At 36.0% G+C, this 26480-nt stretch overlaps 1 protein-coding gene across 1 annotated transcript in view; it reads right to left on the reverse strand.

Moving 5' to 3' along the window:
• Nucleotides 1–26480, reverse strand: part of TUSC3 (tumor suppressor candidate 3) — a 131222-nt gene that overhangs the window by 67075 nt on the left and 37667 nt on the right. The window contains exons 2-5 of the mRNA XM_054203418.1: nt 16430–16599; nt 6091–6208; nt 3903–4043; nt 3226–3366 (exon numbers count right to left, since the gene is read on the reverse strand). Of these exons, the coding sequence (XP_054059393.1) occupies nt 3226–3366; nt 3903–4043; nt 6091–6208; nt 16430–16599 (570 nt within the window). The remainder of the gene's footprint in view (nt 1–3225; nt 3367–3902; nt 4044–6090; nt 6209–16429; nt 16600–26480) is intronic.

The following is a 26480-nucleotide window of genomic DNA, read 5'->3' on the forward strand; positions in this document are numbered from 1 at the left end:
AATATTCATGAAGAATAGAATTCTTTAAAATTAAGTATTTATTAGTTATTTATACCCTTCAGAAAAGGATTTTATTAGGCATGACTCGCTCCCCTTACCTAGACACCATCTCCATTTTTCCTTCTAATGAGCTTTTACGAAAAAAGAAGCTCTAAGTTTTACTGGTAGGAAAAAGCACCATGTAAGAGAATCATAACTACACAGTACCTTAGAATGAATATACTAATGACTGGCCCTTTTCTTCTATAGATCTTGACACATTCTAGTCATTTTACACATCTGAGGTCATCTGTGCAAAAGCCTGCAATCTGGAGTCCCTGCTGATTCCACCAGAAAGAACTTGTAACATCAGCTTGCGTGTCCACGTAGGTCCGAATGAAACCAAAAGGACTTGTAACCACATGATCTTTGCTAAAACATCATTTTGCAGTATGGGGCTTTGACCACATTGTGAAGGCAAAAGAAGAGTGATTAAAAAAAGGGAAGCATCGGCTCAAGGCCATGATTAATTGCTATATACTTTCAGATATAAGACCTTTTTCTAAAACATCCTCTAGTGCTATTCGTTTTTAAAGGAAACAGAATTTTACAGGAAATAGTATTAGCAACAACATTAAATGGCATTAATGCCATTTTAATTCATTTTAACTCTACTATTCCTTGTCAATGCAATCAGCAGGATGACAATTACCGAGTGGCATTAATACGATTTCGTTAAATGTTTGATCACATTTGGACATTGACCCCGTCCACAGGGGTTCAGTTGAATCCGATTGTAAGTTTTCCACGTTGCAATTTACAGTTATGTTCAGACATAAAATGTCCAGGAGAACAGCAAATATTTTAAGAAAGTTGAAGTTAAATATTTTAAGAAAGATGTGTTAATTTTCTTAATTTAATTAGGAAGTTAATTATGTCTTCTACTGTTTGCTGAAGGCAGATTGCAATAGAATGATTCTTGATTTGAAGAACTGATTTTTAACCTCTGGAATACAAAAACCACAATCGCCCAAAACATTCAAACATTAAACTTCTGATCTGAAAACCTGAGGTATGAAACTGGAAAAAAATTGCTGTCTCCATAGATACAGTGCATGGTAACACGAAGGAAATAACACTGATTACACATCTTTACTTGATTTTTGACACAAACATCTATTTCAGTGTGCTAATTATTGTTTTACTCAGGTGATCTCTAGAGTTTAGGGGTCCAGAAAAAGAAAAGTTAGACTGATTCATATTAAATTTGAGCTTTCTGATGGTAGTGTATCTCTAAAAAGTATTATCATTTAAAAATACCGGTAATCTAGAAAAATATACGGAACTAAATATGACAGTCTTACTTTGGAAGAGAACTGTCAAAACTCTGTGCTAGAGCTCAGGATGCTCCAAATGACATCCTGGAACAAAGCAGAAATTCTGCCCCAGGCTCTCCAGATCAAAAGGAAACATCGTTCTACATGAAATCTAGTCCTTTAGGTGGTTGATTTGAAATCTTGTTCTTTATTCCTTCCTCAATGTACGGGGTAGATTAACAAACTGCTTAAACAAAGAATACTGCCATGTACATGAGTAGAAAATGCTATGATAGCACAGGAGAGAAAAGAGCACTATCGGTAGCCATTATTCAAGAGTAATGCCAAATATTAAGGAACTCTGAACAAAGAGCTTGCTTTAAGATCTTGTTAATCATTTAGATATAAAAATGAATTAGAGCCCAACAGGTACTAAGTAACTTCATCTTTGAACTGACGTAAAAAAGGCTGCCAATGAGCGCATCAGCTGAAAGCTTCAGAAAAGAAGCTATCTTCTCGTAGTGTTGAATCGGAGCAGAACAGCAAACCATCAATACAACATGGCTTTGAAAAGGAAAAAACAGTGATAGAACATAACAGTAACCTCCTTCTAGCAGAGCTAAAATACACAGAATTATAGTAGTACAGCCCAGGTTGGAAGGGACCTCAAAAGACCATCTGGTCCAAGCTTTTGTGGGAAAGGGAGCCTAGATGAGAAATAAAATATGAATGTTGCTGCACAAGAAAACTCATATTCCATCCGCAATCCTAGCCATCTGCCTTCAAAGAAAGGTTAATTCATATTGATGCAAGTTGAGAAAAAGTCTTTAAAATGAAGTGAATAGATAACCTTTTACATGGAAAAAAGAAGAAAAGCTTGGCTTACGTTGTACAAAATGCGTGGACAAATTTTTAAAACATACTGTTCTCAATTAATACATTGTTAACACAGAAGGAAGAAGCGCCATTAAGCTGTAAAATGTTGGACTGGACTTGATAACCCTAGACACTATCGCAGTGTTGAGAACCATGGCCCTGACTCTGTGTCCCTGAAAATTCAGCCTTAAATGCTGCTTCTCAGATTTTTCCTCTTCTGTCAGTCACAACGATGGCAGAGGAACGAGTACTTATTGATACGCCTTAACTGCCCCCTACCACCCTCGCCTGCTATTTCCTATCCAAAACCGAGACAGCTGCCTGTGCGGCACAGTCCACATTTTTCATCAGTCTACTCAGTTATTTGAAAACTATGATATAAATAAACACACTGCAATACACTATTAAGCACGTTAAACCTTAATTTGTTATTTATGGACTTAAGAGTTTAGTTGCCTACTATTTCAAACAGACTATTGGCTAGTTTAAGAATCTCCTCAGAGTTAATGCTATAAGATCATCCTATTCTCCTTTAGGTTAACAGTGGAATGTTAAGGTCAGTGCTACCGAAAACAGTTTTGGAAAGACTTCCGCCTTTTTCTTTGTTTCTTAGTTCTTTTATCATTTTCTTGCAAACATATAAAAGCCTTTGTTACCTTTCTTAACCTTTCATCACTCTAAAGCGATACAGTCGGATGTCAATACCCACACCAAACCAATGATAACATTACTGCGTTTACAAAAAAGGGCAAGTTGAACCACAGCAGTGAACATTAGTAACACTTTTTACTGGAAATATTTTCTTGGTAAAGTTCAAACAAAAATTTGCAGCTAACTATCAGAGAATTCACTAATTTTCAGTGAATCACTCATAGTAACTGATAACCACTGCTTATGAGAATTAGCCCCAAAGTCTAGATTATGAATCTTTGACAGTACTGTTCTGAACAATGTATTAATGCCATGGTTTTTAATTTACTATGCAAGTAATGAGGACAGATACGTTAAGATAAGAAACTAATAAAAAGCATATTAGTAAGGAAAATCTGCATACCAGAGCTGCCATGGCCCAGCCAGTTTTGTTGTAGATGAACTCTAAGTTATTCCTTCGCAGATATAACAAGCCACCGACAAGGGATACCAGAAGAGCCAGTGCAATTGTACCAGAATAATTAGGAGGCCTGAACACTCTAATCTGGAAAAGATAAATGCAAATACAGATCGCAAATAAGTGCATACATACAGATCACCTTCCATATAAATAAACAGGGAGCATCCATAAAGGTATACTTAAATAAGAAAAAAATTGTGCTTCCTTTAATAAGCACTAAATATGAAAAAAGGTTTAAGCATTATTTTTAACTGTTCAACTCCAAAACATTATTTCTTCAACAGATTTGCAGGTTGTGTGTGAATCAGGAGCAGCTACTTTGCATCTATCTGTTCTGTATATAGTTTTGCAAAGCACATTTTACTCATTAACAACTAATTATCACAATACCAATGCTTGTTTTCAAACAGAATAAGACTACGTAAAATTTAACATATAATCTGCAAACTGCAGAAATTACCACAAGTACCATGACTACGTTTTGGTTTTTTTTCTAATTTGTTCTAGAACCTACACTTGCAGAAAAAAAAGCATTAAGAAAAGACCGAATTTGTCATCAGCCTGTCTCAGACTACAAAGATACATTTGGCTTCAACTTTTAAAATTGTCGAAAGACTTACATGGACATCTGTTCTGTCAGCTATCCATTTAGCTAGCTGCTCAGCTGCAAATCCGATTCTCTGCAGGTCAAAAGTGTCAGCTCTCTTGGGTTTACCTTTTGGAGGAAAATGCATGAAAGTCGGGGCAGAGTTCATATTCAGCTACAAAGCCAGGAAAAATAGAAGAAAAAAAATTAGTTACTATATCCTCAAAAATGCTTACCCTTTATAAGGCAACACAAGTCTAATTAGCATGACAAATATTATTTGCCTCCATATGTAACTTTTTTATACATCTTCATTTATAGTCCTGCAAAAAGAGTGCTCAGAATATTCCTTCCTGTAGATTCTCTGGGATGTTTAATTACTCAGAGTATTTTACCCACAAGCTTTTCTGAGTAAGAGTATCTTAGGCTTTAAAGTTCTCACACACTGTAAGAACTCTCCTGTAATTAGTAAAACAGAGACCCCCACACCCATACAATCTATTAAAGTATATTAGGTTATAGCTCCAGGGGAGGAAAGAAAGCGTTGAAATAGTTCAACGTTGTTTCTCTTGCCTAGCTCTCACCAATCCAAAGTTAACTAGACTAAACTATTCATCTAGCCTTCCACTGGCTTCAAGACAGACCATCCAATAGCAACTTGTCTTTTTTGAATCCTGAAAGGCCTGAATAACTAATAATAGACTACTTAACCTTGCCCTGAAAATTACATGACTCTTAATCCATGTTTTGATGCCACTGGAACTATTCATAATACATGAAAAAACTCAAAAGTGATAAACAAATAGGCCTACATCTACATTTGCTGCTTTAAAACTCGACTTCAACATTGCAAGGTGGCATAGGAGAATATAATTTTACTATATAAAATTCCCTCATATTCAGTCCATCTCAGAAACAGAGCAATAAAATACGTGAAAAAATGAAAATTAACATAAACAAAATGAGGGGAAATACTTAAAGATGATGTAATATGCAGATCTTTAAATAACAAATGCAGAGTAAGCTTGTTTCATTCCTGCAAATCGAGTTTTATTACATTACCGAAACATAATAGTGAATCAAGTACAGAAATTAATTCATCAATAGAGATTACAACCTATGAAAATATTTTCCATCTAAGCAAAAAATAGCCCCTCTTCTTTATTGAACTGATTTGGAAATAATAAATATTCTGGAGAAAAGCTAAGACAAATGTTGTGAAACATTTTAATAAGACATTTTATAGGACCCAGAAACCTTCTGACATTGTACAGTTTGGGGAGAGTTGGTCTGCAACTGCTTTGTCATTTCTCTATAAAGAGAGTAAAACTATTTGAACTAAAATTATTTTAACTAAAACTTTTAAAGCAAAATCTTAAGCCATTAATCACCATTCTTTACACAATGCATTCTAAGATGTCAATTGGAAGCAAAAATATTTGCTAAACACTGTAATTAACCTCTTTAAACTATTATGTATTTTTAAAAATAAATATAAAACTTCTCTCCTGAAAATTTTAAATCACACACTTCACCAAAAGGTGGTTAAAAATAGAGAACTTGAAAACTTGTCTACTCCTCTTAATCTGCATTTTTAACTTCAATCAACAGATAAATATTAGAGAAAAGCACGTCAGTATTTAGTATTATTTTGCAAGGGATGCGTTTTGCCTTGAGTACTCAATTTAGGAAGGGTCCTTCGACTGTTCTCCAACAATTGATTTTTCACTCTTCATAGCCAATATCCAAAATCTAAACTAGTCTCTTCTCTTTTCCCTGAAGAACTTCCAGACTAATACAAATATTACTGGCGTTGAAGAATACTGTATTACATAAAAGCAATTAAAAGGCTCTTTTAGTCACGAGCTTTTTTTCCCTTAAAGATAAAATAAAGGAAATCTTTAAATGCATTTTTAGTTGCATTGCATTTAATTCTAAAATATGACATTTACAATGCGTTGAAAAAAATTCACATACATATAATGTAATCTATAAACAAACATTATGAACTACACTTGGAAAATACTAGAAGTGGCTACTTGTATAATCTGTCTTCACTAATGTCGCAGAAACTGCAGTGCCTAGTGTTTTTAACCAGGAAAAAAATTGTATACAAATCAGAGGTACAAACCTATGCACAGAAAATAATTTGTCTCGTATCATTTGGCAAATCAGCATTTAGTTCTAAAAATTAAGAATGTTTTACAGTATCCAACATTTACCTGTTGAAAAACATCCGCCCCTTCATCATAATCCACTATTGTGAAAAACAGTTTGTTTGAAAAAGCCGATGAATAGCGCCATGAATTAGCCAGCACTTGATATTCTTCATTAGCTTGCCTGTTAAGGAAAAGAAACAAACGTACACCCATGTGGCATTCACTGGCAAAAAAGATTCTGTAACCAGTTGCAGCAGTTAAATAAATTACACTTGCAGGATGATTCTCAACATCCACACTATCAATTAAAGAAAAGTTTCAGCTGGTTTTGCAACTCTGTTTCACATGTGTCTTCTTCAAAATTGGAAATGTTAACTCAAACTATACCAGAGACATCCCAAGATGATGTTAACAAAAAGCAGCATTTTGCATATTTAAAAGTCTCAGAAAACAGGAGTGGCCAGCGTCACGCGGATCTGCTAACAGATCCGTGCAAGGACATGCTCCAATGGCCCTTGAGTACGGTACCAGGATTTACTTGCTGAAGACAAGACAATTCCTTATGCTGCACATAAGAAATTCTGAAACTAGGGAAAAATAACACAGAAATGTGACAGTAGTAATCTTCCTAAAAGCGCAGAGCCATGGAAAGAGCCATAGAAACTGCTAAGCCCTGGGGAAATGATGCCAACTAAATGAAGACCAGGCTTGTAAGTAGCATAATACATTCAAGATTATTTCTATTAAACTTGTTTTAAAATTGATAAAGGATAATTTTGCACAAACTTTTCTAAATCACTACAAAGTCAGATTGCTACGACTCAAATTTGTCAGAAAGTCTCCCCTTGGCTTTACTCACGGCTCTAAGTTCAGGTGAGGTTTTTTTGGTTGGGTTTTGTTTGGTTTTTAGAAGGAAAACAAACAACTTTTCCCTGTCTGCACTGACGGGAAAGGAAAAAAAGTAATTCCAGGAAAAGAATTCTGGGACCCTTACCAGCAGAGATGTTTCTCTAAAGACACCATCACAGAACCATAAAACCCACAGGTTCTTCCATGGGACAAATCCATACCAACGAATAATTAAAAAAAAAAAAAAAAAAGGACAAAAAACGCCCCGAAAGGATCCTTGCAGTACCTTTTGGCTTTACACAGGCTCATTTGCTAATTATTTCCATATAACCAATTAATCATATCTGCTGTAGAGTCCAAACCAAGGTTCTACCATTTTGCAATTTATCTTTGCACGTGGTAAGATGCAGAAGTGGTATAAAGGTCGGGCTTGATGATCTTAAAGGTCCCTTCCAACCTCAGCAATTCTATGATTCTATGAAATAAATGTATTCTGCAAATTCTGTATTTCTCAAAGCAGTGTTTCTATAAAAGCAGTTCCACGTGATGGTGCAGACCACTATTTAAAATCTATAGATGCAGAAATCTTTTTGTTGCAAGAGAATCTCTGCATTAAACAAACATAATACACATCGGATTTTGAGAGAGCAAAGAGGGGGAAGAGGACGACAGGGCCACAGATGTCGTAACACCTGTCCCATTTCCTCAGCACTGAGATCAGCTTTAGGCATGAAGTGCATTACACACAGCTCCAACAGAGTTGTGTCGTACCAAGGAACATATTGTACACAAAAAAGATCTATCATATAAAAGAAGTTAAAGTGAGATTTTATCAACTCTTAACCCCCCAAAAACATAAATCTTATGAAGGACAACAAAACTCAACTTTCACCCTTATTACCTCATTAAGTAAAATTTGCTACTTGACAAACTTATTCAATGGGCAAAGTTTGCAATTATTTAAAAAAAAAAAAAAAAAAAAAACACCACCAACAAAAAAAACCCCAACAAACCCCAACGTGATTTAGGCATTCTATCAGTTATTTCCAGAACAGATAGTAACATAAGCAGACTAACATGTTCACTGTCCTCCTGAAGAGGGCAGTCAAACAACATCAAAGGGATGCTGTAGAATCTTAAGTAATATCTGCAGGGCACTGTTCTGTTAAACCTGCTATATTAAAGCTGGACCGCTTTTATTATAAGAACATGATAAAAATCACTTCATCTTGATGCCATCATTCCTCTCAGTCTACCTTTCACTTGTGATGAAACAGTATTTCTGGGAAATTCAGTTACTGCAGTTATGCCCCCGCTATTTGAAAGAACGCTCTTGTTCCCGTTGATCTCCATGCATTTTGCATCTTTGAACTATTTTGAATGAATGTAATAGGTGGAAAGTGGCATTTTGCAAAAAGTTGTCTTAGATTTTTCTATAACAGAGTCAAAGCACAGGTTTATCCTCCCGCTGAAGATAGGAAAGCGTTCTGTCATACATCCTCATAGCAGCTCCTGAGAGGTGTGGGGAAGGGAGAGTGAAACACGGAGAGGCAGGAATACAAAGTCACAGGATTACTGCAAACAGAAGTGAAGAACATCCTACAGTCCACTATACAATTTCCAGAGGATAAAACGCTGATGCAATCACATTAATAACTTTTTGTAGCATTGGTTACTTCTTTACAGGTAAAAAGCGTTAAGCCCTTGGCAGAAAAAAAATTCAACTCCCAATTAAAATCAGGCAACATCAACTCTGACACTTCTTATCTATCTCCATCATTAGTTAATTCTATCCATTTGTTTCTATGAAGCAATGTTAATTATATAAAATTATTATAATAATTATATGAAATGCTGTAAAGGCATAGGGCAGAACTACAATTGGTATGAACTCATCAGAATAAAAACGCTAGCACTGCTTTTATTAGTTTGACAGGATTTTTTATAGATGGAAGATTTAAATGTTATTGCTGCTACAGTCACCTCTTAAGAATTTTGTCGTAACAGCAACACAGGAAGTAGCAACAACAGTTGCTCGCAACAAACAGCTACTAAAAACCAGTGGCCAGATCAAAAGGGAATGCTACTATCAGATTTGCCTAGAAAATTCAGTATACTGAAAAGTAAGCTGCTAAGTAAATGCCCTACAAAAATTTCTTCCATTACGCAAGAGGTGCTCATGAAATATTAAAAGTTTTATTTAAAAACATTAATTATGTGGGTGTCTGTGGCAGATAATCAGATTTGTATAGCTTGAGCTATATTAAATTAGATTAATGTCACTCTGTTAGTCCAACATTATAGTAAGGAAAACACAAACGGAATATCAGGAAAAGAATAAAAGAGATCTTGGAATTATTTGCCAATGAAAACAGTAAAGCATTATTTTTTGGCATATTACAGACTGTACAAAACACTTACAAATGTACAATTGGCAAAGAATGTGCTACCAGGTCACCTGCCTGTGCTTATCCATCTGTTTAAAGTAAACTGTGATCAATGCTGCAATTTACCTCCAATACAACTTCTGGTTTTTATTTGGAATGGTTTTCCCAAAACGAAGAGAAGGGGATAAGTGCATATTTGAACTTCTCAGCATCAAGAAGAAAATAAATTCAGAATGCTTCTTTGCTTTTATTTTTGTTTAGGCTGACTCACAATGTCATGATGAAAAGCACTGAAGAATCTACAAATGTGCCCAGAAAATTCACCACACATGACAAAATGAAGAGTACGGACACTACTTGAAAACTACGCGGTTTATGCAATCTAGATATCTATAATAGGAGAAAGCAAGCTAAAATCCATGCTATTCTATTTACAGCATCCCATGATATTTCCAATATTCTGCAGATGAAAAGAAGCTATAAGATCTCATTTTGTGGGAGTTGCAAAGTAAAAAAATAAAAACTAAAATTGTGACCACAGGAAGAATAGAGTCTCTTATGATCCAGGTATAAAATTACCGCCCTGTTAAATAGGACTCATCAATACTTCTATCAAGACCCTGATGCGCATGGGAAAAGCAATTGCAGAACTTTCAACAGCTCCTTCCATATTTCCTGTTCCTTCTTTGAACAAAAGTTCAAAAGATAATTCACTCTCAGTACAGTTAAGAGACCTGTCAATGATTTTCTCACTACCCACTCTTGATCAACCTGCAGAAAAACTGAAAGGCAGAGGATCCTTTTTCTTCTTTCTGATGACACCTCCTTGACTGTCAGAATTCTTTCTGCTGTTGACCTACTCTTTGATCGGCTACTTGAAAACAGTTTTCTGAGATATCTTCTTGAACAGGGAAACCAACAGAATTCCTCTCTTTGCTAGATTAAAAACCTCCTCTCAGAGGTCTCACTGATAGGGTAGATGTTAATAAAATTATGTGGAATCTCTTCTCTCATATATTTTGTCGTTTCCTTTCTCACATTGTGAGTCAACAGCAGAAGGCAGCTACATTCAGAGCTCATTACAAAACACGTACTACATTAAGCACGAAACTTACACAAACTATATGTTGAATTATAACTTACTTTTTATATAATCCTGTAATACAGAAGGAATAGCTCAAGCAGTTGACTGAGCTCATTCTGCAGCAGGCTCTCCGCAGTAGCTACAAGGTTGTTCCAATAGATGCCGTTAATAATTTCTGACAGAATTCAGCCTTGCCACTCAAATGCAACAAAAGAAGTCTTCAGGAAACGCGTGCCATACCTGCAAAGTTGACCCATCTTCCTCACGTTGTATAGGTAGGTTTTATGTATATACTTTATATGTGTCCTAACATACACATATGTATTCATTGACACATGCACAACTTCAGCAAATGGGAGTAATCAGCGCTCCTTTCAATATAATGAAACTTCTGACACTTGTAAAAATACGATAGTCTGGTCAACACGAGGGTGAATAATGGCTACAGAAATTCCTCTCCATTACCAGCCATTTCCAGCTGCTGCTTGATAGATACTGTTTTTGCAAAACTGTGTTTTCCAAGAATCTGGAAGCAGGTTTCTGACTTCCACAGTAAAAACCCATTAAACATCATCCAGGACTGACACAACACAATTTTCAGTTTGCGCAGTTTACAAGTTCATCTCCACAAGCTGTCACCTGCCATTACTATAGTCTTCCTTGGTTGCACTTCCCCATTTTCCTCCTGATCTTTTACGATGCTAATTCTAGGCTTTAATCTTGATTTGTAATGATTCAAACAGGCTCAATTACATCTTCAAAAGAAGTATTTGGGAATTCATAGACATAAACAAGCACAGTAGAAAGTATGCAAAAGAAAATCCATTTGTTTCAGGTAGCTTGAAATTCACAGAGAGATGTACGTGTCTAATTTACATGTTTTAACCATTACCACCTAACAAACTACTGTCACAGGTCAAGGTAGAGACCCTATGCACTGAAACTCAGTATCTTTAGCCTCTGACACTACTCTGATCTTTTCAAGGAACACTACTCTAAGGCTCTAAGGAAGAAAAAAAAAAAACAAACAACAAAAGAAGATATCCAATTTTTTGTTGATGGGCTTCAGCTGTTGGGGGGAAAAAAAAAAACCTCAAGTGATCAGTTTTGTTTCTCTGACCCAGATTTCCTTTTCTAAATGAAAATATCCCAACAGTGAATTTGAAAAATGAACCAGGCAAAAATGTGAACTGTTTGGCAAAAAACAAGACATCTCTGATATGCACCTGTATGCAAAGCAGAGATGGTCGCTTCTGCCAGGGAGATGAGAGAAGCAGAGCTTAGAAAGTAAAACAAAAGACCTCATATAATTTGCTTATGGTGTGATTAGATGGTACAGCAGCAAACAAAAAAGAACAAGTTAATTATAAGAATGAAAGATGCAGAGGAACAGTCAGCACAGTGATGGTTTCAGCAGGCCAGAGCAAAAGCCCATGTGCAGCTGAAAATCAAAGCACCAGTACTCGATCAAGTGGAGAAGGGGGTCATTGAAGTCCGGTTGGTAAAACGGTACTGACCCCTTTGGGAAAATGTAGTGATAATAAAATGGGGGAGCAGATTGCAAAAAGCAAGATGATGAACGGCAGAGAAGCTGGAAGATAATTTTCACCCAAAAATACATTCAAGTCAGGCTAGTAGTTACCGTTTGCCTGGGTGCAAAACAAAGTACAGGCTGGGAAACAGCCTCTTCACGTCTCTGAAGATGCTGTTGTCAGAGTGACCGTTCTTTTGTTCTCCTTCTTACATATATAAATATTTTTTTCAGTAGTATGACTGGATGATGTGGGTAACAGAAGAGTTAATACCTAAGAGTGAATACCTAAGCACAAAGGAAAAAGGGAAGCTGGTCTTATATTCTGAGGAGTCACTGTTCAGAGTTGAATTATTTCTGACTGTTCATCCAAACCACAAAAATCCAAACTGATTCATCATCACAGTGCATCAAAGGGCCCTTCAGTATCTGCTTCCAATGTGCAGACTATATTCACCAAGAATAGTAATAACATGTAAAGTCAATTAAGACTAACTAAGCTTAATTTCCTGGGACCAAAATTGTTTATTGAAACACGTTTCCAAACGTGCATGGAAAAAAACTTATCTTCAACAGCAAGAAACACATCCCACCCCTACCAATGACTTCACATTCGAGAGCACATAGGATATCTAATCTGTTATGGTCAATTCATCTCTCAATACCCACTATGTCGTATTGAACTTAAAACAACTGTGTCAACAGGAAAACTGACATTTATGCTGCCATTTACACGGTTGTGAAGGCATCGGATGGCTTTCAATAGTTTTTTGGACCAGAAAATTGAAACTTGCTTGTCCACAAAGCTAGATGGAAGTGTTGTGCTCCAAATTCTGCTTTAGGACAGACAGAATTTCCTTGAAAAACACTCCAAGAGGCATGACTAGAGGCACTACTAACACGTACACAGAGCTGCGGTTTACAGAAGCCTTCATGTGTTAGGACTGGATTGATTCAGATAGTCTACAGATATATTTTCCAGTCCACAGTTTATGAAAGTATTTCATTATGATGAATACAGAACAAATCTCTGTCTCAAAGATGACAAACTAGTAACTATCTTTTAGAAACACCTATAAATCAAACTAATTTGTTCTGGGCATAGAGTAATTCCAATCAGTAATGCAGACATATGATTTCTAACTTTAAAAAATATATATTGAAAAGGATAATGCCAAAAATTAGAAGCAAATTAAGTAAAGGGAAAGTGTTAAATACAACAATATGACGTCTATCAGGAACAAGCAGGCCTGGCATTAAATGAACAGGTAAGTTTCAAAAAACTGGGAAAGCCTTCATAGTGTTTTTCTAATTAATCTTTCTTAAGATGATACATAAGATTATGTATCCATCTCCTGCAACAACAAAGAAACCCTTCTCATTCCATTGGAAAAAAAGTTCTTAAGTAACTTTTTCTAGAGAATACCTATCAAACACATAATATGCTTTGGTTTTACTGAAAACACATCAGCTCCTTTGTCTGAAAGAATATTTTTTTTACGTACAAAAGTTTCATCAAAATATCCGAAGTCCCAGGGACTTCTTTGTCTGTGGCATTTCAAGAATAAGTTGATATTATTTCCATATACTTTCACAAATCATTACCTGGTAAGTGGTTTACGTGACTGATGTTCCAATGTTGTCCTTGCTGTGCACAGAAAAGCCTTGGGTTCTCCAAGACAAATTTGGCCAGCTTTCCATACATAGGTCCTTGCTATATGGGTAGGTAAGACCTTATTTAAATGTTCAAATATCATGGCTCCAAGCATTTTAAGACTTGGCTACAGTCACCTCAGCCACGTTTTATGCAAAATTTGGAACTTCTCCAGTGTCAAAAAAGATGGGGGCAGGGGGGGAATTCTTCCTTTATACCTTCTAGCCAACATCCAAACTACAACAGATTTCAGCAATGCACAGGCAAAATAGTCCCTAGTCCAGAAGAGAACCTGGATTGCCAAACTGACTTTGCCTTCACTTTGAAGGGTGACAAAAGCAACACTTTCTGAATGCAAGAAACTACCTATCTTTGGTAGCACAATCATTCAAAACACATGTCAGAAAAGTCACGCTGATTTTACTGTAAGCAGGGGCTCATTTTAACAACACACATTCTAAACAGAACCACATGCAATATCAGAAACACAAAGAACATAGTTTACTTTAACAACACAGGACACACGATCTCTTCTGGCCTCAGATAGGCAAATGGCAATGGCCTGCTCTAATGACGATCAGCTTTCACTGCTCTTCTCCAGAAGAGGATCTTATTTCTTACCATTGCTCCTCCCCATCCTGTTATTTATCGTTGTATAATGTTGTGTTTTTCATGCTCAGCATTTGAGGTAGCAACAGCAGCACACAAACATCTTCTTTGCCCCTTTGAAAATACTGCAGCCCTGTTCTTTATAAACTGGACATTTAGAATAGATAAAATACTGAAATGTCAAATCTAGCCACCAAAGGGAAAAGACAAAACTTTTTTTTTTTTTTTTTTAGGTAATCCTGAGGCTCGATTTTTTATTTTTTTTGGGGGGGGGGGGGGGGGGGGGAGGGGGGGGGGGGGGTGGGGAGTGGAGAGAAGTACTAATTTGTGTGACAAAGTTATTCGAAGTCAAAGATTCCAGTCTAGGTGCTTTTTTGTATTTGAAATATGACATTGATTTTTCTCTATAAAATTGTTCTGAAAATATTTTCATGAGTAACAGTTAACTTAAATCTTGGACAAAAGCATCCTCACAGAACATTACGGATTAAGTTAAAAATCTATTTTTCCTTTGGGCAAAGTGGCTAGTGAATAGCTAGCAATAAAGTAATGGATACATTTCAGTTCTGTATATCCTTTCAGTGCTCCTGTCCATTAATTAGCCATTGATTTGAAAATGTCGATTTTCCCAATAATGGTTTTATGTGCAGTATGATCAACCTCATTAAATCCCTTTTATTTCATGTGGAAAAGCGTATCACAACTTCACATTTATTTAAACAAACCCCACTGAACGCTGTATGTTGATTTTTTACTTCATTTTATGCTTAAAGATTTTCAGTTGCTTCTGCACATAAATGGCTATCCTGGCATATTACAGGATGATGTTTATAAGCCTTTTTTCAGTAAGCTATACAGAGTTGTAAGCAAAATTAACTTCCTTAATAACGGCAATATTTACGTTGTTTTCACATGCTCTACAAGAGAGCTGGACATAACACAGGGAAAGAATTTTCTATGGTCATTACAATGACAAATACACTGACCCTTACAAAGTTGAACTTAGCGCATCTCCCGTAGCTTTGTCTACTGGGTAGGAAAATATGGAATGATTTAAAACAATACGGTAAACTTTCAACTCCTATTTCATCTCCTAAAGTTGAACTCTGGCAACACAAAGAAGAAATAAGGGCAACCCAGTTCTGGCAGTTTTAAAGAAAAAATTTCTTTGAATTAAGAATGTTGGGAAGCTTCTGTACCTACTCCTTCACCTACTCAGTTCAGATGTGGAGGGTAAACTCATGGGAATGTAATTCATAAACTCTCCCTCAAAATTGACCAACTGACTTCAATGACAAAAAAATTAATCTATAAAGAAAATCTAATAAAAACCATATATGACTACAGTTACACCAGCTAATGTTTCTACTGTAAATGCTGCATTCCAACGCATAAGAAATCTAATTAGCCGCTCCATTTACCAACTTTGTGTATTGTTTAAAGCGCACCTATTTAAAACCAAGAAATAATATTTCTTCATGTACAGCTTAGGTTTTTCATAGTTCTACAGAGTATTTTGCTGCCTATTTAATAACTGTTTAGAACTCCCTGCACAATAATCCCATCTATTACTAAACACAGTAATTTCTAATGCATATTCTGGCTGAAGAAGGTTTTATTATCTCAACTTCTGGTTTAGTAAGGTAATTAAGTGCATGACTACCTTTCAGTCCCTTGGCCCTATTTCCATGTCTGTCATTAGTCATTTTTGGATTAACTTACTGAACTAGGAACTTGCAGAGAAAGATCTTAAACTTTAGAAGAATACCACAGCTACTCTAATACGGATTCTAGAAGGAGGCACCAGAACATACCAGAGCGCAGTGCCAGACAGAACTCCACCGTAAGCGCGCCCTGCTGGAAAAAGGTGCTTGCGTGTAAGAACCGTCCAAAGTTGTGAAATCACAGGGTAACTCACATCTGCCTCAGAGCCTTGGACACCTCTTAACTGAAGAAATCAGTGATGTGTCATATTATTAAATGGTAATGAATCACTTCTGTCACAAAACATCTTTGCAAAGATCATGGTCGACTGATAATAAAATAACGTGGATTTCTTAAAGAGACAGTCTTCCCCAGTTGTGTGCATTTTATTCAACTGCAATTTAATAAAACCCCAAACTAGGAAGGCTTCTAAAAGATGCTGTAACAAACACGTGAGCCTGTTAAATAGAAAGCATCTATCCCATGCAAAGAACAATGCTACTCGGTGTATTGTGCATTGATTAAAACGTTCACTTGAAAACTGTGGTAAGGAAGATGAACAAGAGCACAAAGGTATAAATTACCTGCAAACGGAGCACTGCCGCTGCGGCTGGAGAGCAGTGAACATCACTATCACAGAGTAGTTACGAGGTGGAGCCTTCACAAATCTTCGGAATTTGTCTCCGTTCATGCGGATGACTGAGCGCCTTGAGCTCCACTCCATCAGCTGTTCCACCTTCTCAGCCAAAAGATTCTGCAATTGAGGACAAGGAGGAGGAATGTTTAAGCTTAAACTTCAGGCACTTCATACCTACATTCTGCCTTTGCACCCTCAGAGCTCCTATGGACTTAAGCAGAAGGTTGGGGGACGCCTCTATATGGCTTATAGCACAATTTAGTCTTCTACGTAGACAAGTAGATTTTAAGTATTTAAAATATAACTCAATGCGGTCTTAAACAGAGAGGACACATAAAATTAAATCAAACAGGTTGCTACTGAAAGAAAAGGAGTAGAGTACGGCTGACTGTCTAAATACAAGATACCAGTACAGCAATCATTTAACTTTCATTAAAAATTGGAAGCTTTGGAAAATGCAGCATTATGTTCTATTTATTATATTTAGTAACAATCACAGCAGGCTATTGTCAGTCACTCAAATATTAAGATGAAAGAAAAACATAGCTATGAAGAGAGAGAAATAGTTATTACATTCAGAATTTCCTTATGAATATATATCATATTGAATTTAAATTAATATAAGTCTTATATTTTGCTACAGACAGGATTGTACTGTCTTATAAACCCATCTAGGCACATTCCATATGGGATTAATGTTTTTAGTTGCTTTCAAGACAGAGATCCTCAAAATATTTTGGCTGAACTATAAGCATATAAGAAAAAAAAAATCTGCATGTCTGTGGCTTTTCTTTTGCCTGAGAGCATTCCATCACATGAATGATTTAAAAGCAGGCTATGAGACAGCCCTCAAGTTAAATACATTCATCTAACTATTCCTATGAAAAGCTATTTACATTTTTTTTTTTTATCAAGTAAGCCTAATGCCATATGTGCTCAGCAGAGACTTTTTAGTCTCTCAAGTTACCTAGTTTCAGTGAGGTTGCACTGACCGTGCTCTAGGTCAACACAACAATCCATCTTGGCTTAAATCTTCCATTCCCTGCTCAAGGACACTCTGGAAGCTGCCTATATCAAATAAGAGCTAAAAAAAAGAGTGAAAAAAACTGGAATTTATGATTTGCACAGAACCTGAGTGCTGACAGAAGGTGAAAAGAATATAGAAGGGGAGAGGCAGAAACAGAGACAGAAAGTGAAGAAGGGGCACCAATCATAGAATCATGGAATGGTTTAAAGGTCATCTAGTCCAACCCACCCTGCAATGAGCAGGGACATCTTCAACTAGGATCAGGTTGCTCAGAGCCCCGTCCAACCTGACCTTGAATGCTTCCAGGGATGGGGCATCTACCACCTCTCTGGGCAACCTGGGCCAGTGTCTCACCACCCTCATTCGAAAAAATTTCTTCCTTCTGTCTAGTCTGAATCTACCCTCTTTTAGTTTAAAACCATTACCCCTTGTCCTATCACAGCAGGCCCTGCTAAAAAGTCTGTCCCCATCTTTCTTATAAACCCCTTTAAGTAGTGAAGGGCAGCAGTAAAGTCTACCTGGAGCCCTCTCTTCAGCAAACAACAGAAAAACAAAGTTCAGAAAACTGGAAGGTGTGAGACCTCTGATAAAATACACGTGAGTTGGTGAAAGGATACACAAACTCATGAGGGTCCACTGTGGAAAGGAAGAACAAACTAGCTTAACAAAACACATTGAAATGGGGACACACTAAGAAAAGAACACAATGACAAGCAAGGCAAGGATAAAACTCAAATATTGTGCAGGAACACCTGAGCAAGGAGACAAGGTGGCTTTTCTAGGACTTTTTAAAAATACAGAACGAAATAGAAAAATTAGCTCATCAAATAACATTCTGACAAATCAGTAAGGCTATAAATAAGAGTAAAGAGATATATGAGGGGAAGGAGGAGTGAACTACAAGGATAAAGGAAAGTTACATTTGCCTGTCAGATCTTCCATCTTAAAAATTAGCAGAAGATGCCCCTTGGAGCTCCTTATAAACCACCGCTGGTCACCAGAAGTTTTGAGTCCAAAAGAAGGTTTGATCAGCATAAATCATGAACAGCTCTGAGACAGCCACATTATTTGACCCTATAAAGCCTTTATAGAAAAAAAATCATTTAGGTTTTCATTCCTATTCTCAGAATTTAGCTGGGATTTGTAATTAAAAATGTGGTGGAGAGATTACAACTCTGTTTATCAAGACAATACCAACGAATCAATTTTTCTTCTGCTAAAAGACATGGGTTTGGTAGTTTTGCTGCAAAAAGATATTACTTAAATTCTTTTCTTTAAAAAGAATAATAAAGCAGATGACATAAAAATGAAGCCTACTCATTTGTAAGATTTCCTTGGATTAGCAGGGCCTGGATTAAATCTTTCTGTTAATTTCAAAAGATTCACTAGTTTTGCATGAGGCACTCCAGTTGGTAATGCGCAATGAAACACAAGGAGCTAAAAAGGATGTGTACTTCTACTTCCAAAAGCTTTAATAACAGAAGTAAAAAGATAAGCCAAAGAGAACTAATAAAAAGACCCAACTTTTAGATTAACACAGGAAGGATGCAAAATATCCTACTTGGTACAGAAATCCAAAGACTTTTCTGAATAGGCTTTATTCGGAGGAGAAAAAAAAACCAGAAACCCATGAAGTTATCATTAAGGATATTAAAGCAAAATTCCCTCAATTCCTGCGGATTGAGCCATGTACGTCGCCTTCATATAGCTCTTGTGCAATACTGTGAAGTTCACCATAATGTTCTCAATCATTTTTGTCTTTTGTTTTGCTTTTTCTAAACGCACTAGGTAAAAAGCTAGTAACTAAACTAACCTAATATGTTTGCTACACAAGGTAATCCAGCTAACACTTCAGGAGTATAAATTCACTAGGTACAATTTTATTACTCACTTCACTGGATTCTGAAAAAATCTACTTTTTTCAAATACAAAGTTATCATTGAATAGATTGCAGATAATCACGTACATCATGAAATGTTCTGCTAAAGGCCAGATTTCTCTTAGGTAACTGACTGCACTTAGATATCCTGCCACTTTTTAGTCCACTTTATTCCAGAAAGTCTCCTCTTGCAGAGTAATTGATAGATGAGACCTTGGGACTGACAGCTCTAGAATTCACAATGAACTCGGTGGAATATCCTGTATTTTATGGCTTTCTGATTTCTAACACTTTACAGATAGATGAAGGTCTGATATTGTTTTGTCATAATGCTGCCGAGTAAGTTATCAACCTTTTTCTCACCTCATTTAATAGTGAAATCCAAGAAATAAATCTAGTGTTAAATGAGTTTCCATTTTAGCTGTGCTTTCAAGTTGAGTACCTGTGTTCAGGAAATATGGCACATTTCAACATTCCAACTGTCTACTCAAAAAGACACCCACTTTTCAGACACTACACTCAGAAAACTGACCAGTCTGTTAAAAGACCGGCCGGGGGCGGGGAGGAGAGGAAGGATATTTTAAAAAAATGTTCAAGGTAGCAGACTGGTCTTATGGATTTCCTAATTCAGAATGCAACTTTGATATTTTTAAGAAAATTAAAATTTTGTAAGATAAAACTGTATAAGAAAGAAAAACAGATTGTTGAATAAAGGTGTGAGTATGAACTCTACCTCCAGTCAAAAATTTTCTCCTGTGTACAAGAACAGTGTTGAAAAACGAAGAAAAATTGACAGAAAACATTTAGAAATAAAAGGCACAAGTTCCCTATTACCCTAATGGAACAATAATAAAAATAATAATCTATTAATACCCAGGAAAGTGTTGTTAGAAAAGACAATGATGTATCCCAAATTATTCTTGCCATGAAGGTACTGAAAATGAACACGTCCTCCAATATTTTTCTTTTACCATTTACCATTCAACTATGAAAACCATACATAAAACTGTCACCAAAGTGAATCCCCATTAGGATTCTGGACATTCACAAAAAATTTATTAACTCGCCTCTTTCCACCCCCTGGGGAAACTTTTCTGCCAGAGAAAATGTGGAAGTAGGAGAGGATGGCTAAACCAGACTCACTAGACAAAAGACATCGTGTGATAACTGAGAGACATGAACAATTGTTACTCATATCCAGAAAATGAGACACACTATCTCATTTTTGCTGTAGACTGCTAATTTTCTGCTCCTTTTCAAGTCTATACAGGTAAAGACCCTACATTTGTTTAAACCTGTTTATTTACAAAATTCCTCTGTGCATTTACTAGCTTTATGCTGGTAACTCAAGGGGACTGGTTTAGTTGAAACACTGAAAAAAAAAAAAAAAACCCCAAACCCAACCCATGAGCATAAATCTGAGAATGGAAACTCTTCCTTTGTGAAGAAAATTGCAGTTTTGTTGGTGCAAATAACTACAAAAGGGTCAACAGATAACAGTCTACTGATAAAAGCATAGAGAACATTTAAATCAATGGGCAAAGAGGCAGCCATGTATCATTTACTTATTTTTATTAGCTGATGCCCCAAGCAGAATAAATAACCATGTATGATCTACATATGGAAACATGACTGCTAGTATCTGTAAGCCAAACACAACTATAATACTACTTGCTTTTCCTACACTATTTTGTAACAAGTGAAAATACATGGCACAATAGCATTTTTTTCAAAACTAAGTAACATCTGGAAGCATAACTGAGAAAATCCAGAATTCAGTAATTTTCTGATGCAACAAGGAAAGCAGTTCTTTATTTAGGACTGGGAATTCTCCATAAAGAGATCACCTATGAAAATTGTTTTTGCTGCTGGAATAGGGGCAGAATCATTGGTATTTTGGCCTCGATGCCCTTAAGCCGATGCGCGGTCCCCACTGATATAAGCAGCTTGGGACAGCAATTCTAAATAATTCTGCCTGTGTGCCTACGCCTAGCAAAAGATTTTTCCATTTGCAGTTGTCCATGTCATTGAATCAAGAACAAAGCAAAAGAATAAAGTTAAAGTTCATCTATTATAGATCTCAGTTTCCAGCGATGTGATGAAACAACTATGCCACCTGTCAAAAACGCAGGCAAACCGTGACAAGTTCTGAAACAGAAGATGCTGGCAGGTCCAGCTTCTGGCATCTGCACCTGAAGCAATTCCCCAGCAGGGATTGCTTCCCAGTGATCCCCCGTATCTCCTCTCCGCTTCTTAACCCAATAGAGCTTGGCATCTACAAGCCTTCCCTTTCGTACTCTGCGACTAGCAGATTAGCTACTCAAAACATAGCTTTATTTATTCGCTCTCCCAAGACACAGTGCCTACAAGACAAAGTATAAACAACAACCACCCTGTGTACACACATTTTGCCTCACTTGACTGTTAATCTTCCTTGGCCAGATTTTCTAAATTTCTTTTGGCCCAAATAAAACCATATCTCTCTGGGAGAGAAAAAAAAAAAACAACAAAACAAAAAACTCAAATAACCCCAAAACAAAAACCCATCCCAATTTTCCTAAACGCTGCTTGTTCTGTCTGTCCAATGGATGACACTGACATTTTCAAGACAAACCTCTTATTATTAAAATAAAAAAAATAAATTAAGATTTAAGTACTTGTTGATTCAGATTTGTTGATCTGGGAAACATACACCACAGTAAAATAGCCAGAGCGGAGAACGGCAAAGGGAAGTTTTCTCAGATTGTCTTTATCACATAAACCTATTTCTGAAGGGTTTACATTACTGAATATGTATTTTGAATTAAGTTTCTTCTTTAGATCTCCTTTCATTTACTTTGCCTTTAGCCATTCCCTTTTCCTGATAAAAAATTCAAATTCGGTACAGTAGCTCAAATTTCACAGTTTCTGCAGTGAAAGAAATAAAGCAAGGAATTTCTAATTAATTATTTGATACTGTATTTGCTACTGGAGAGAAAGTAACTGTAGATTTTGTTGACTGTTTTTCAAATTATCATGTTGCAAATTAAAAAAAAAAAAAAAAAAAAAGAGGTGGCTTGACTTTCGTGTCTCCTTCACGTGTATCTTACCAAAAACCAGCTGCTGTAGACTGAATGACCTCCCTTGATGAAGACTCTGCTTTGTTCCCTTAGGTGTATCGAATCCCCACGAAAAGTTAGCTTTGTAGGTAACTATTTCAGGACAACACTCATTGTAAAAAAAAACAAAACAAAAAACCAAATCACCAAGGTTGCACTGATAAGGCATGTAAGGTACCTCATAAATCTCTTAATCTGATGTATGTAACTTAAATTAAATTTGTTTTGTCGGTCTTTTTTAGTTAGATGAAGAACAATAGTATAGAGAAACTAATTGTACTAATAAATGCATTTCAGCAGTATGTTGTAAGAATAGTTAACCCCTCTGAAAATGTGCCTGATAAACATTCACAGATATGTAATTACTGACTCCATTACGCTAATGGCAGAAAGACAGTGGAATTAACATTCAGAGTGTCGTTACAGCCTATTTAAATTTACAGTCATTCATTCCTCTGTTGTCCCTTGTTCACCTGATGCCGGCATATAAATGTAGCTTACATTAACAAGATATCAGTATCCTTGAACATATCAAAAATACTTTTATCATTCATAAACCTTGCCAAATAGCATTTGCATATACTCATGTAATTTTATGTACTTATGTCACTCTGTACACACTAAAAAGGGAGAAGACAGATGACTCCTTTCCTGCCCATGCCTTCTAAAGAAGACCTCACATGGCTTATGGACTTGAAGGTGCTAAAGAAGACTAATTTCTTTGATCTGTCCAGATCTTCATTCTTCTCTCCAATACTTTCTAGGCTATTCTGTAACCTGGCAAAAAATTCAAATATATTTCACTTTTATCAAATTTTATTCCTCTTCTAAGTAAGGCATGCAGCACCATCAGCTTTATCCAAAATATTTATTCCCTATTTAGAACTTGTCTATAATCAGGAATAGAAACCATGGGTCACGTCAAACTTACAAACTTTGTTAAATGCAATTTCTTGATTCACAACACAGGAAACCCTAGGTCCAATGGAGAACTCCAGGATTAAGTATCTGGATATTCCAGTGAGCAATACACTATTCTGCAGCAGAAATTAGCAACATTTACATGAAATTCTGGAGGCATGAGAAGCACAGTACAATCTGTTCTGTAAGTCGTAAAGTCATAAACTAATTCTTCTATTGAGAATGGCTGCATCAGTACTGCAAATGTTTCCCTCCCTGTCCTCCTCTCCTTTGCAGCTTTCCATGACATTTCAAAGGCTGGTTTTTAACTTAAAAATAAAAAATAAAAAAATAGAGAGAGAAGATCATGAGTTAATGCAAATATTACTAAACTACTAATATATACAGAAATTTGTTAGGATACTTTTTTCCCTTTCAGATAATTTTATTTATTTACAAAGAGCCATTGCCTGAGCATAACTGAGAAGCCATGTAAGCTGGCACAGTATGACTGACTTGATAATATGCTCCATTGACTTGAAGTCATTTAGCTGTGACTGAGGATTTGCTTCTTGGAATCAGACACCGATTTTCATCTTCATGCAAAATAGCCTACATTTTGTGGTATTAAACCTAAAAATGTCCTTTTAAGGCTGAGTAGATAAATGAACAGAGAACTGAGTTTTTTTATTTTAGCCCGTAAGTTGCTCTATTAGCAATTTAAGAAAAATCTGGTTGATTTCCTATTACACAGAACTGTCATTTTCGGATTATTATACAAGAAATAAATACCATTAATATTTTTTCCACTGTAGAAAATGCAAGATAGAAGGTAACTGGTGTAATGGTTTACATGGACGTATTTTGTCCAGATGATGTAAAAAATATCCTTAATTTCCATGGAGTACAATCCAAAACTGAAAATTTCTTTCAAAATACAAGAAGTTAATACTTTTTTGTAATGATACTTTTCAAAATTTTCACAATTTGTCAAAAATTTTATTTTTTTAATGAATGTAAGCATTCATAAAGTTCACCTAATTCAAATGAAGTCTGTAAAGGGGAGAGAACAGGACTCTAGTACTGTGAACAAGAACACAGTTTACTTCAGGAAAGAGAATCCCTACCGTACTGCATTAAATAAACACAAGTTAAACCATTTAAGAGTTTAGAGAAATAAGCCTAGGTAAGATGCCTTATACAACTATAGGCTTTTCCCCTACTGTTTTATTTTATTATTATTTTTTTTAATTTTTTTTACAAGCATGGAAGTAATTAAAAACATAATGAGAGATATCAAATGGATGAATTACGAGTTAAGCGAAAAGACACTATAACAAAAGCATCAGTTAAAAACCTCAAAGTACATTTTGCTCAGGTCACCTTTAAACTGAAAGGATATTAGTCCCAGGAGGGCATAATATAGGACAACCAGGATGATTCCAAGAGTACTTGTTATACAGAAAGGCTAAAAAAGTTCCATTTATTCTCAGCAGAAAACACTTCAGAGTGAGCTAGCAAAAATATTGCAAAACTTCTTGGTTAAAAGATGGGGAAAATCCTTTGTAAAATATTAAAATGTTGCCAAAAAAGTTAAAGACTAACATAATTCTGCACAGATATATCAATTCAATAAGATGATCAACCCCCTAATTCTAAATGCCTGTGTATTTTTTCAGTATTCAGAACCTTCAGATTCCTGGGAACTGGATACGACCATACCTTTTAGAGTGCTAAGTTTATGATTTTTAAGTAGATACTTCAAGTTCATTCTATGCACAATTATTATTTCACAAATAAAAACTCCTAAATCCAGGAACATATCTCACAGCTACAGATTAGGAAGGCATGTAAGACATTAATATAATCATTCAGCCTCCCATTTTCAAATATTTTTCAGTTTTAGGTAATCCTAAACTTAGCTATGACAGCCTTTTAAACTAATTGCTACTTATATTGCCATTCTGAGCTTCAGAAATTCTTCCACATATCCCCCAAGATTTTTTTATTAAATTCAGCTTGCTGCAATACTCATCTGACAGCACTCAGCAGCCAGGCTGAATTTACAGTGGAGAATTATGAATTAACTACTGAAAGCCATTCAAGAACTATTATATACTTTGTGTACCTCTCCCTTGCTACAAATAATATTGACTTCTTGGATACGTTATTAACATTGTGCTTATTTTAAAAAATAAAGTAACTTTTGATCCCATTCTTCTCCTTTCATTTCTTTAGTCTCTGCTAAAATCAGCAGGCAGCCTTATTTAAACTATCTAGATCATCTGAAACAAGGGCATTTCTCTATAAAAGCAAAGGTTCAATAGTACAGAAAGATACAAGTAATTTATCCTTTTTCCCCCCAAATGTCATTTTTCTGTTGTTTTCTAAGGCTAGAGTCCAAAGCATCTTTGAAAACATGAAAGCAAGGTCTCTCTCTCTTTAATTATATTCACGTTTGGGTACTCCCAAGCACTATTTGTGAAGTTGAACACTGATCCAAACAGTGCTACATAACCAACTGTTCTCTGTCAACTTTATTGCAAATTATTTTGTCCATCTGAATCTCTTTAAAGTAAGAGATCTATTAAAGAAAATAGCATTACAGGGTAAGCCATAAGAACCCATTAGTCCAGGATCAGGCTGCTCATATACTAAATAGTGTTGTACATACCAGAGCATGTAGCTCACGTACGTTGTATAGAATGAGAAGATGCTGCCCAGGGAGAAATGCAAATAACTTACATAGTATGATCCTTTAAAAAAACCAAACAAACAAACAAAAACTCTTCAGAATAATTTGTTGCGTGATACTTTCTGTAATCCTAAGAGAAAGGCAGGAAGAAAAGTTGTCAACATTAGCTTGAATTTAGCACTTCATGGTACAATACAGGCAATCAGTATACTGACTTCAAGTCTGAACAAGAAGAAAACAGTCTGCATTTCTTATCTAGTCTGGTCGTAGGTTCAGTTTACAACTCTGGAGCTATTTCACAGGATCACAGAATGGCTGAGGCTGGAAGGGAGCTCTAGAGGTCACCTAGTCCAACCCCCCTGCTCAAGCAGGGCCACCTAGAGCCAGTGGCCCAGGGCC

The sequence above is a fragment of the Rissa tridactyla genome, chromosome 5 (genome assembly GCF_028500815.1).
Source record: "Rissa tridactyla isolate bRisTri1 chromosome 5, bRisTri1.patW.cur.20221130, whole genome shotgun sequence".
NCBI classification, from domain to species: domain Eukaryota; kingdom Metazoa; phylum Chordata; class Aves; order Charadriiformes; family Laridae; genus Rissa; species Rissa tridactyla.